This window comes from Marmota flaviventris, chromosome 11 (assembly GCF_047511675.1).
Source record: "Marmota flaviventris isolate mMarFla1 chromosome 11, mMarFla1.hap1, whole genome shotgun sequence".
NCBI lineage: Eukaryota > Metazoa > Chordata > Mammalia > Rodentia > Sciuridae > Marmota > Marmota flaviventris.
In genome coordinates this window covers 17,721,483-17,734,372 of record NC_092508.1, presented here as the reverse complement: position 1 = coordinate 17,734,372, position 12,890 = coordinate 17,721,483, and the positions used below count along the sequence as shown (strand labels likewise).

Here is a 12,890-nt window from a genome sequence, read left to right as displayed (position 1 = left end):
ACAGATGTGGGAAAGGGGCGGCGAGAGGTGGTGTGGAAAACCTGTGGTCCACGTCCACTAAGGTTCCAGAGTGAATTTGGGGAGGCATGGAATGGGGATGTTCTGGGCAGACCCTTGTAGAGGTACAGTTCCAGGCTGGTGGTCTGAGGCAGAAGGGAAGGACATTGCTGGTGGTTCTGATGGGCCTGGTGGGCATTCTCCTTGGGTCACTATTTGGGCTTCCGTTTTTATTTTCTCATTTCCTGAGTTAGCTGAATGGTTCTTCTCTTGGTCAAAGACAGAGCCTTGGATAGAAAACAGAATTTTGAGGAAGTAGAATTTGGGGGAGATGGCAAACAACTGGAAGGAGGTGTCACTGTTCCAGGAATTTGTAAGAGGACATCTCAATCCAGTTGGGTGGTCTCCTGTAGGGGCCAATCCTAGGAACCTGGGGAGGAGACCCCAGGATGAAGGGAAGACCTCAGCAGCTAGAGGAAAAAGGAGACTAGGAAACAGAGCTCTCAGCATCTCCTCTCCCAGCCTTACCCTGATCACTTCCCAGGGTCTCCAACTACTGGTTCCTCATGGTCTCTGTGGCCAGACCTGAGTAAGAGAAGGCTAAGGCTAACTTCTCCTGATTGGCATAGCCACTCATCAGGTACAGGCTTCTCCAGCCTGGGGTGATGGAGTGGAGTGCATTCTGAGCTGGGGAAGGACTGGACTTACTTAGCTCTGGTCCCCTGAGGAGTAAAGGGTGCTGAAACAACATAAATCAAAGGGTAAGGTATGTACCTTAATGAGAACAGGTGTAGGAAGGGAGAGATATTAGGTAAGATGAAGGAAGGACAGAGAAAGAGCAGTGGTCATAATGTTTGTTTAATGTTGGACAGGTCCACAGAGAACTGCTGCTCCAAACGCTTCCTTTTACAGGTGAGGACACTGTGGACCAGAGGGGAGGGAGATCTACCTAAAACATGCAGCTAGGTATGGCCATCCCATCCCAGGCTCTTAGTTTTGGCTCTGGGGGCTCTTTACTAAGAAGTTCTGAAAAGTGAGAGAGAGGGAGAGAAAGACTGAGTGATCCATGCAGTATTTGGGGAGTGTCTGATACGGTACAGGCCTGGCATTTCTTAAGATGGGAGCCTCCTAGTCTGCCTGGTCCCTCCAAGTGCTTTATTATCAGGGTGGCATGGTGGGCAGAGTTCAGCTCTGGCTGGGTTTAACTAGACAGAGGCTGGGGACAGTCTCCAGTCTGGGCTGCTCTGATGAATCGCAGGTTTGAAAGTTGTGGGTGAGGAAAAGGCCCCCGGTGCTGTGGGGCTGGATTTGGGGCCTTTGACATTCATGTTAGAATCAGAAGAGGCTGCAGCATGTCACATATGAGAGCATGTCCAGATTGTACAGACAGAAGACAGCACAACAAACGGAAGCCTCATTCTTTCCCAATGGAAAGAACCAGATGATTAACAATTATACCCTTCCCCCCATGATTTGGGGGAGAGAGGCTTGGCTTTGGTGATGTTGGGAGATTCACTGAATGAGTCTGGCTTCCATTTCCTTCTATTGCCCACCCTTCCACCAGTCCCTTCCCAGTGACAGCTCTTGAACAGAGGCAGCTGCACAAGTAGCTCAGCTCTGCTGAGACTTACTCATGGAAAACTTTCTTGGTTGGAATCAACAGCAGGATTCAGGGTACTCGAGGAAGCCAAGCAAGGACCTGGCTGCAAAGAGAAGGAGGCAGTTTCCTGGCTGAGATTGTTCTTTGGCCCAGCGAGACAGGGTGATGCTAAGAGTCCTGGCAAGGCTCAGGATGGATGGGTATTGGCCAGGCCCTGGGAGGTTGGGTCCTTGAGGTGATGAGTGGGCTGCAGGCTGGGGAGTTTGGAGGGTGTGAGAAACTGGGATGGTAGTGATAGGATTTGGGGATATAGAAATGAGGAAAAAATGGGAGGTGAAGATAGTAGAAATGCAGGATATTTATAAAGTCCTTAACTGTGTAAGGCACTCTATCCCATTTAATTATTTAATCTTCCAAACCCCAGATTACTATTATGACAGTTAACTAGGGTTCTAGGAGAAAATTTACCAAAGGTCATGTCACATGGCTGGTAAGGGGGTAGGTTTGGGTTTGAGTCTGTAGGTCTGGGTCCACACTGCCGGTTCACAGAAAGAGATGGGTGGGAAGGCTTCAACAAGATTCATTATCATGACCATCTTTCTGCTGTCAACATGGCAATCTACCTTCTGATCTAGTCTCCAGCCGAGGCAGGCATTCTTTTCTTTCAAAACACCAGGTTTCCACCTGTACAAGCTGAGGAGCCATATGTAGATTAAGTGATGGGAACAAGTGCTACCCTCAAAGATTGGGGAATGTGTGGCTGCATGGGAAGCCTCTTTGTAAGGGGGTAAGAGGGAGAGGGCATGGTTGAGAGGAGGGGCAAGTGAAGGATGCTTGCCCATGTGTTAGCTGGAGTTTTGCACAGGGTCTGAGGGACTTTGGTGTCAATCATAAGGTCAACAGATGGTAATGAACCATTCTGGGGACGGAAGGTATGAAGGGCAAAGTTAGAGATAGGAAGAGAGAGTCAGTTTAAGCAAAGGAAAGATAGGGAGTGCACCAGAACCCATGTTAAGAAATATTCTGCAATTTCATCTTCTTTTATTTTCTGGAATTTGAAGTGAATAGATGAAAACCCAGGAGGAAACTAGTATGGAGCTGGGAATGGGTATGGAGTGTTGCTATCCATTCATGCCAAATGCCAATCAGAGAGAGGAGGAGGGGCCAGAGTGTGAGCAGAAGGATGGCATGGGAGGGAAGCAAGAGAAGAGCAGAGAGGAGAAGTGAGTCAAAGCCCTTGCAGGAGACACTGTGCTGATCAGAGCAGATCCTTCCAAGAAGCTCTGGGTAGAATCAGGAGGGTGGTCACTTCTCCAACTGTTTCTTAGAAAAGGATCTGGGTCAAGACAGAAAAGTGGGGACAACTGGATGAAAAAAGCTATTCTAGAAGATCCATTATCCCCCTCCCTAGCACTCCTTATCCCACCCCACCTCTCTACCACCATTTATTCCCATATTTATTGAGTGCCTCTTATATGCCAATTACTACTTGGAATACATGAGTGAAGAGGAAAAAACTAACATTCATGTCCTCCTAGAGGTTACTTTCTAGAGAAGAGAGACAGACAATATACAACAAATGTAGTAAATAAGTAAATTATACAGTGTGTCAGAAATACAGAGCAGGGTAGTTAGTGAGGGAGGGGAAAGAGGGAGAAACTGAATGGAGGCAGAAAAGAGAGGCAAAGGGGAGGAGAGTGGGTGCCTGCAGTTCAGAGGAGTGTCTTCTTGAGAGATCAGGTATGGCACAAGGACTTGGATTTTCTCTAGCTAAGGGGAAATGCTGGCAACATGGAAATGGGAGACCTGAGTTTGGGGAAGTAGCAGGAGAGCACAGCTGCCAGCCCAGGAGCAAAGGAAAATGGGGCAATCTGGGGCAAACGGCAGAGGCCCACTCTGAGAGCATGTCCCAGACCAGCACTTCAGCAACACAGGTCCAGGGCAGGAGCACAGAATCTCCCCGCCCCTCCTAGGCCCAGCTGTCCCGTCACTCACGCCCGCTGCCCATTGGTTATTTTTGCTATGGAATGTGCCAGCCCCTCGGATTCTCCTGGGGAGCAGAGGCTCAAGTTACCCCCTCTCCCATCTCAGCTACCCCATCTGTGAGTGGGACATCTGGGGGTGTCCAGGGTCCTTTGGCTGGAAACAGTATGGACAGACACACATGCTCTCTCAATGCACATCCCTGTGTATGGATCTGTACTTGACACACTTGCCACTGACAGTCTGGGACACAAGAACACCTGTATGTATCTGGAAGGTATAGGTGTGACCTTAAACTTAAAAAAAAAAATAGGGTGCAAACTCAAATAACTTCAGGGGCCAAACAGAAACTGAAATGTGGGCGGTGCTATTGTCAGCCGCTGACTTTGAGATGCTTGTGCCACCCCAAATATTGTGCAGGTTGAACAAAACTCATTAGTCTGAATTTATTTTAGTACCAGGCTTTAAAGCAATAAGTTTAGAAGACACACTGACCAATCAGCTTGTGATGCTTTATGGCACAATGGTCAATCATCCAGTCATAGAATCCTGGCTCCCTCTATCCTGGCTGTGTGAGCTTGGGCAAATGTCTCCATGCCTCAATCTCATTCCCTGTTGTGAAGACTAGATGAGTTTTTTTCATACAAAGTGCTTAGCACAATGTCTAGTACAGACCAAGAATGCAATATTTGTTAACAATTACATAGTACTGTAGTCACTAAATCCTAAGAAACCAGAATTGGCACCATTTAACATGGTGGGATGAGAATTTCAATCTGAAGACTTGCAGACTCAGAAGCTGTGTGGCTCTGGCTAAGCCACAGGAACTCTCTGAGCCTTAGTGGCTTGTCATAAAGGCTTCAAGCTCATGGGGTTGCTGTAAGTGTTGCATTTATAAAATGTCAGGTACTTGGTAAATATTAAAGAAATCTAGTTACCATGATTATTGAGAAGGACGGAATAGAACTTGGTTTATGCAAAGAGTTCATGGTGCTGAGTAGGATGATGGGGGTGAGGATAGGGTGGATGGGGAGGGCAGTGGGGGGAACAAAAAAAAATCTGGTGAGGGCTGGGGATTTAGGTCAGTGGTAGAGGGGTTGCCTAGCATGGAAGCTCTGAGTTCAATCCCCAGCCTGACCCAAACAAACATCTCGTGAGCGTGCTCACTCTGCGAATAAGAGTAGTACCTCTGGGCACCTTAGTGTGTGTGTGTGTGGGGGGGGGCGGTGTGGGTGGGTGTAGGGCATCAAGAAATTCAAGGCAAAGGGAGGAAAGCCGTCTTAGGCTGTCTTGAGGATCCTGGGCATTTTATAGCCTGGGTCCGCGTCAGCAGGGAGTCCCCATCCCCAAGAACCCTTGAGTATGACCTAGGCGCCCCCACCCGGGGCTCTGTCCTGCAGTGATTTGGGTACTGCCTGGCACCGTCTGCGTGTGCGCATGTTTGCGGAGTGAGAGTGGAGATGCTATTGACCTTCCAGGGCCGCCGGGCCGGAGGAGGGAGGAGACGCCCTGGAGGCGGCTTTGGGCTGCCAATGAGAGTGGCCTGAGCAAGGGGCCGCTGCACCCCGCCCTTTCTGTGCCTCAGTTTCCCCATGTGCCCAGGGCCCGGGAGGCAGATGCGGGTGGAGTGGGGGCTGTCAGCAGCAGGAGCTGTCCTGTGGGCGTGCGGGAAGGCAGGTGAGGGCCGCCCCAGGGGACGCAGAGGGGCAGGAAAGGGTAGGGGCGCCAGGTGGGGTGCAGGCTTGCAGGAGAGGGCGGGCTCTGGGCGCCGCCGCCGCCTTCGCTTTACCCCCGCCGGGGCTCCCGAGGCCCGGCGGCTCCTTCCGCCACCCGCGCGGACTCCCGCCCGCTCCCCAGCTCGCCCCCGGCCCCGCCTCCGACTCCGCCCCGCCCCCGCCGTCCCCTCCTCGCCCGGCCGCCGGCCCGGCCCCCTCCCCCGCCATGAAGAAGCTGTGGGTGAAGAAGCGTTTCCAGGTGAGGGCTCCGGGGGCGGGCAGCGCCGGGAGGGGGCAGGAAGGGCTGGGCGCCCCGTAGGGAGGGCGGGTTACCGCGGCTAGGCCCGGGGGAGGGGGCGTTGGAGCGGCACCGGCCCCACCCCAGCCTCGCGGACGGACGGCGGCGGCCCGGTGTATGGGCGGGGGGCGCCCCGGCCCGCGTCCTGAGCGCTCAGGCCCCTCCCCGCGCTGAAGGGCAGAATCCCTTATAGTCCCCAGTCCCCGCGACCACCCGGGAGGCCACCGCTGCAGCTTCGGCGCGGGGCACCCGTTTGCTTCGCCATCTCTGGGGCCTCTGTCCAACCCCAGTCCCCGACCCCCGCCCGGCTTTCCCCAGCTCCCCACTCTGGAGCCTTCCATCTTCTGAAGCTCCTGAAAGAAACGCAAAGGGATCTTCGCTGAGCTCTAAATTCCCCCAAGCCCTGCCCTGTCCTTCGGTTACCCGGGCATCCTTCCTGCATTCCTGGGGCTCTGGCCCCTCGGGGATCCTTACTCTTTGCTCCCCCCCATCACCCCTTCCCCGTCCTCTTGACAACTATCCCAGGTATCTGTCCTTCCCCCCAACAGGAATCTGTGTCCTTGGCCCTCCATCTCTCATCATTCAAGCGCACCCCCTCCATTTTCTTATCAGCCATCCTGGCTACCACATCTCCTCTCCTCTATCTGGTCCCAGGCTATAAGCCTCTGTCCAGCAGGGAGTCCCAGTGTTGGACCTCCAGCCTTTCTGTTCCCTCACCTTCCTCCCCTGCTCCTGAGCCAAGCTGGGTGTCCTGGAGGAAGGCAGAGTGGATACACTCTCTACCCGGCAAGCTATGCCCCCCCCCACTGGCCCCTAGTATGCATTTTTGCCTGATATAGCAGATTGGGACTGGGAGGTATAGGGACTCAGGAACAAGCTTCCCCCTCAACAACTCATTCTGGCTTTTCTCTTTCAGAAAACCGGCCATTCCCGCAGGGCCTTTGGCCGACTTACCCATGGTGCGTGGACTGCTCTAGCCCATGCCCACTCCTCCTCTTGATCCATGTCCCTTCATGAGGCATCAAGGCCCCGAAGATAGCCCATAAGATGTGGGACACCCCCCCCCCAATTCATCTACCCACCCACCCAAGAAGGGCCCCTGGGCCCTGAAGCTGAGAGAGGACCTAGCAATGGGAAGGGGGCTTATCAGCACACCCTACCATGGGCCTGGGCTCCCCATTCTTCATCTGTGAGACCAAGTGAGGAGGAGCATATTTCCATGCTATGGCAACCAGCACATGGCTCCTGCTTGTCATGGCACCCAGGGGAAAACTGAGGCACAGAACCTGATAGACTCTGGGAAAGTTAAAAAAATATGCCCAGGAATCTTTGTTTCTAACTCAAACTCTGGGCATTTTTAAAGAACCACTCACCAGTAGAAGAGAGGATTCTTGAGGAGAGTGCCTGTCCCAGCCCCATGCAGACAGATGTGGTTTCTTTTGTAAGGAAGGGTCAAAGCATAGTACAAATTTTGTGGTAGAGGGTGGGACTGACCCTTAATATTTGAAGGCCCAGGTCTGTGGCTGAACTGGGCACAAACAGGTGTGAGTATGGCCAGTAGGAGCACCAGGAAGGGTTCAGGGTCCCAGAACCACTGGGCCAGTTGGAACAAACAGCCCAGCACATGGGGATGGCTCCCTATGCTGGGCACATCTGGTGTCCTCCTCCCCCATCTATCCCCACCAGGCACTGGGGACCCTTGTGCCCCTTCTGTCCTCCATGCCCCATCCCACAAACACTCTGATAACTGTCTGTCCACATCTCTCTCCTGCTGCTCCTATGGAAGCGAAGTTTTCCGCTCCTGCAGAAAGCAAAGTTACGGTAGGAAGCTGGCTTCTGCCCTACCCCCACTTCCCCCTCTATCCTGCCCAGCCCTGGCCTCTCCTCACCCTGCCTCAGCTGTGTACCCTGATGCCTTCCAGCTGGTTTAGGGTGCAGGACAGGCTGGCCCTGCAGTTGGTCGAGTGCCCTGACAGTTCGACTCTGAGGTGACTCCCCTTTGTTTCTGGGGAACTGGAACCCAGACTTTAGAGCCTTGGAACCTAGGACCTTGTTATTTTGGGCACCACACAGGGAGTTAAGCTGTTACCAACAGGGAGCGGAGGGGGAGGGCATGAGTCCCTGGTAAGCCATTAACTGGGCAGGAGGGAGGATGGCAGTTTTGAGGGCCCCATGGAGGCAAGGGTGAGTAGCCAGGGGGTCGGAGATGGAGCCAGGGCACTGAAGTGGGAATCTGGGCAGGGAGGTGGCAGAAGCAAGAGAGGAGAGAAGACTGGGTCCTGAAAGCCCTACCTGTGGTAAGATGGAGCCCGCTGTGGGGGAGGCAGGAGGCGACTTAGGCAAGAGTTGGAGGAGAAGGAGGAGGGCCCTGCCCACACAGACCCCTTCTTCTCCAGACTCAGAGACGGCTGAGGATGACATCAGCGATGTGCAGGGGACCCAGCGCCTGGAGCTTCGGGATGACGGGGCCTTCAGCACCCCCACGGGTGAGCTCTCTGGGTGCTCTGAGAGCAGGCAGGAGGGTTTCCCGCAAGGGGCATCTAGGTCTTACTGTGCTCCTTTCTCTAGGGGGCTCTGACACCCTGGTGGGCACCTCCTTGGATACACCCCCGACCTCCGTGACAGGCACCTCAGAGGAGCAAGTGAGCTGGTGGGGCAGCGGGCAGACGGTCCTGGAACAGGAAGCGGGCAGCGGGGGTGGCACCCGCCGCCTCCCAGGCAGCCCAAGGCAAGCACAGGCAACCGGGGCCGGGCCACGGCACCTGGGGGTGGAGCCGCTGGTGCGGGCATCGCGAGCTAATCTGGTGGGCGCAAGCTGGGGGTCAGAGGATAGCCTTTCGGTGGCCAGTGACCTGTATGGCAGCGCGTTCAGTCTGTACAGAGGACGGGCGCTCTCCATCCACGTGTAAGTAATGGCCTCACCTGGGCCTGCATTGTCCCACCTCACCATGCTGTCTTGCACCGCCCATTACTGCTCCATCAGCCTCCACCCCATCTCCCCTGCCCCATCCATCTCTGTGCACCCCCCACCCCCCACTGCTGGCCCCAGCTACACTCTTCCCACACCATTCCCTCCGTGGCCATCACCTCCCACATCCTTCTGCTCCCACCTGTCCTGGCCCACTGTGCCATCTCCATGGTCTCATGGACCCGTCTGTCCCTTCCTCTGTCCCTTCCTTGTCTCCTCTGAGAGCTCCAGTTTGTCAGGGGCCCTCTACTGCCTCGCCCATTCAGGCTCCAGTTGTCCCTAGGATCCCCCCCCTGCCCCCTCCGTGCCTGCTGTCTCAGCAGCTGCTGCCTTTTCATCTCTCTGCACATTCCTGTTCCCATGTGGGCCTTTTTCTGGGAGGAACAGAACCTTTCCGCACAGCAGCTCCCGGGAGAGCAGGGAAGAGCAGGGGAGCAGGCGAGCACCCAGGAGAGAGAAGAGAACCCGAGGTGGTCAGGGGTAGATGGGGCGAGGGGCCTGCAGAAGCAGGAGGATGGACGTGGGCTGTGGGGAGGCAGAGGGCCGGGAGAAGGAGGGGCTAGAGACAGTAGGCTGGGGTGGAGTGGAGGGTTTGGAGTGACAGCGGCAGGGGGCAGGCAATTATCTTGTGGGAAACACCGAGGGTGGGGTCCAGGGTTGTCCAGGTTGGGGGTGGTAACAAGTCGAGATATTGGAGTGAAGCACTGGAGCCATTTTTGGAGATTTGGGGGCTGGCAGATACTGGAGGGAGTGCTATAGCAGAAGAGGGGAGTGGCTGATGGTAGAGGTAATGGGGGCCATTTGGGGAGTTGCGAGGGGGCCTGCTTTATGATGGGTATGGGTATGGAGGAGGTACCTCCTTCATGGAGTAGAAAGAAGGGGTCTGGGGAGGGGGCTGTTTCATAAGTGGTTGGAGTGGCTAGTGGTAGACACAGGAGAGGTATGGGTCTGGGACAGGGGCCTGGGGAGCTCCCTTGGCTTATCGTTGGTGCTCCTGTACCCTGTACTGCCTCTCCTTTCTTGCCTTTCCCAGGCCCCAGCCAGAGCCTGGAGTTGCTATGGCAACTCGGAGGAACCCATTTCCTTAGTGATGTCTGGTAGAGTCTGGCCTGGAGCTCTTGGAGCTGCCGGCAAGAGGCCTCTTTTGCTGTCCCCAGTTTCTCTGCAGACCTCACCCAGTTCCCAGAGGCCATTCCTCAGGGACTCTGCTACCCCTCCCCCAGAGTAGACTATACCTCTCTGCTGGTGGCTGGCTGAGGCTTTTCTGCCTCCTGGGGCACTCAAGATTACCTCCCCTGCTCCCAGCCAGAGGTGGGTCTTGCAATGTGGGTGACCGACCAAGGTAGTCTAAAACATCCTTACACTTAGGCACTCCTAGGACTCCTGGCTGGTACTGTCCTATTTCTCTTCCCTTCTGTCTCTCTAGAAACCTAAACAGTTGAAGGGAACAAGGACTCAGAAGTCAGATTCACTTAGGTTTCAACCTCAGTGCCCCATTTCCTAGCTATGTCACCTTGGGAAGACACTTAACCTGTCTGAAGCCTCGGTTTTTTGGAGTGAAGCACTGGAGTCATTTTTGGAGATTTGGGGGCTGGCAGATACTGGAGGGAGTGCTATAGGAGAAGAGGGGAGTGGCTGATGGTAGAGGTAATGGGGGCCATTTGGGGAGCTGTAAATGGGGGTGATATCAGTTCCTATCTCAAGGGGTTGGGAGGATTAAATGACTCAATGCATTTGAATTACTTTGTATATGTCTGGCCACACAGTAAATATTCAATAAGCCATTTTATAATTTTTTTATTATTTTATTTTTTAATATGTATTTTTTAGTTGTAGTTGGATACAATATCTTTATTTATTTATTTTTATGTGGTGCTGGGGATCTAACCCAGGGCCTCACCCGTGCTAGGCGAGCGCTCCACCACTGAGCCACAACCCCAGCCCCATTTTATAAGTTTTAGAGTTATTTCTAATGTGTCAGGTATGGTAATAGAGCTCAGATTCTTTGTCTTGTTATCTTTACGTTTGACTTCCCCCCACCAAGGGTCCATAAGGGGGAAACTGAAGTCTATCTCTTGGATATCAAAGCTCTGCTAGGTGAGGGGGTATCCTGGGCTGATGGGCTACTTCCCTCCTCATCTTGCACACTCCCTGTTCAGGCCCACTGGGTAATTACTTCTGGGTATACCCTTTGGAGGAAATTTCAGAACTTCTCAGGAGGGTTTCCAAGGACTCAGGGTTCCTTTCCCAGGGGCAGGACAAAGACAAAGGTCTATGCTGGCGCAGATTGAGCAAAGAGAGTAGGAGTCTGGGTATCCTATTCCCAGGGATTCATTGCTGCCTGCTCTGCCCTACTGTAGGTGGTGTTAGAAATGGAGTCAGGTCTCCACAGGAGCTAGGTCATCACATGGATGGGGCACTGCTCTATAAAGTCTTGTGTTTGGTAGAGAAGGCCAGTGCCCTTCTTCTAAGGGCCACTGTGAAGGGGATGCATTCTTCTGAGGCTGGGCTGGGCTGTGGGAGCCAGCTGAGGGCAGGAATGAGTAGAAGACTGCATTCTAGAGAGGACCCCTCCCTACCCAACCCTCCTGTCTTCCCTCACCACTTCATCTTTGGGTCCTAAACTTCATTCTTTTTTTCTCGCCCATGCTCAGTTCTGTTCCTGCTGTTCCCAGCTTCCAGGCCTGGGGGGAGGGGGCTGGCCAGAGCTCCTGGGGTTGAGTCTGTACCTGGACTCAGCCACTAGCCCAGTCTACTGGTGCATGAGCCGCTGGCCTCTCCCCAGCCCCTGCTCTGGCTGTGCCGTTCTCCAGGGGGTGGGGGGCAGGAGGGTCTGGCCCATGTCACCCCCAAGCCTGCCCAGCATGTCCCACCGCCTAATCCCTGTCACAAGCTGAGAGTCTAGGAGGGGAGGCTCCCTGAATCCTCTACCCCTCTTGGTCTTGGTTCTGCAGCAGCATCCCTCAAAGTGGACTGCGCAGGGAGGAACCTGACCTTCAGCCTCAGCAGGCTAGTGAAGCCCCGCGTCCTCGCCCTGCCCCTCCGCCTCCTTCCAAGTCCGCGCTGCTCCCGCCACCATCCCCTAGGGTGGGTAAGAGGGCTCCTCCAGGACCCAGCGCCCAGCCCCCAGCCACCCCCACATCGCTCCATCGGCGCACTCAAGAGCCTGAGCTACCGGAGGACGCCACCGCGGAAGAGAAACGAGGCAAAAAGTCCAAGTCGTCTGGGCCCTCGCTGGCGGGTACGACAGAGTCCCGGCCCCAGACGCCACTGAGTGAGGCCTCAGGTCGCCTGTCGGCGCTGGGCCGCTCACCGAGGTTGGTGCGAGCCGGCTCCCGCATCCTGGACAAGTTGCAGTTTTTTGAGGAGCGACGTCGCAGCCTGGAGCGCAGCGACTCGCCCCCAGCGCCCCTGCGGCCCTGGGTCCCCCTACGCAAGGCCCGCTCCCTGGAACAGCCCAAGTCCGAAGGCGACGCTGCGTGGGGCATACCTGGGGCCTCTCAGGAGGAGCTGCAGGCACCACAGGGCAGTGTGGCCGAGCGGCGCCGCCTGTTCCAGCAGAAGGCGGCCTCGCTGGATGAACGCACACGACAGCGCAGCCCTGCCTCTGATCTCGAGCTGCGCTTTGCTCAGGAGCTGGGCCGCATTCGCCGCTCCACTTCGCGGGAGGAACTGGTGCGCTCCCATGAGTCCCTGCGTGCCACCCTGCAGCGCGCCCCATCCCCTCGAGAACCTGGAGAACCCCCACTCTTCTCCCGGCCCTCTACCCCCAAGACCCCACGGGCTGTGAGCCCTGCCGCCACTCAGCCTCCTCTTCCCAGTATTGTGGGCAAGTCTGTAGAAGAGCCTGGGAGGCCCAGAAGCCGTGGCCCTTTGGGCAGGACAGAGCCTGGGGAAGGCCCACAGCAGGAGGTTAGGCGTCGTCGGGATCAGTTCCCACTCACCAGGGGCAGAGCCATACAGGAGTGCAGGAGCCCTGTGCCGCCCCACAATGCTGATCTCCCGGAGGCCCGGACGAAAGCCCCCTCGGGTCGGAAGCGGGAGCCCCCAGCGCAGGCAGTGCGCTTTCTGCCCTGGGCCACACCGGGCCTGGAGGGCGCTGCTGTGCCCCAAACCTTGGAGAAGAACAGGGCAGGGCCTGAGGCCGAGAAGAGGCTGCGCAGAGGACCAGAGGAGGATGGTCCCTGGGGGGCTTGGGACCGAAGAGGACCCCGCAGCCAGGGCAAAGGTCGCAGGGTCCGACCCACCTCTCCTGAGCTCGGTAAGGCTGCTGAAAGGGTTGGAAAGGTGCCCAGACCTGGCTGGGAGGGGATTTGGGAGCAACAAGAC

General features: G+C 55.6%; 1 protein-coding gene across 2 annotated transcripts in view; it reads left to right on the top strand.

The window, feature by feature from the left end:
• Speg (striated muscle enriched protein kinase) overlaps positions 1–12,890 on the top strand; it is a 55,462-nt gene that overhangs the window by 984 nt on the left and 41,588 nt on the right. The window contains exons 1-4 of one of the 2 annotated variants that reach the window (XM_071619598.1): positions 6,693–7,414; positions 7,990–8,079; positions 8,162–8,498; positions 11,516–12,822. In XM_071619598.1, coding sequence (XP_071475699.1) covers positions 7,144–7,414; positions 7,990–8,079; positions 8,162–8,498; positions 11,516–12,822 — 2,005 coding nt within the window. In that variant the 5' untranslated portion in view covers positions 6,693–7,143. Of the gene's footprint in view, positions 1–6,692; positions 7,415–7,989; positions 8,080–8,161; positions 8,499–11,515; positions 12,823–12,890 lie in introns of those variants that run through there. The other variant, XM_027942026.2, reaches the window with a different exon arrangement.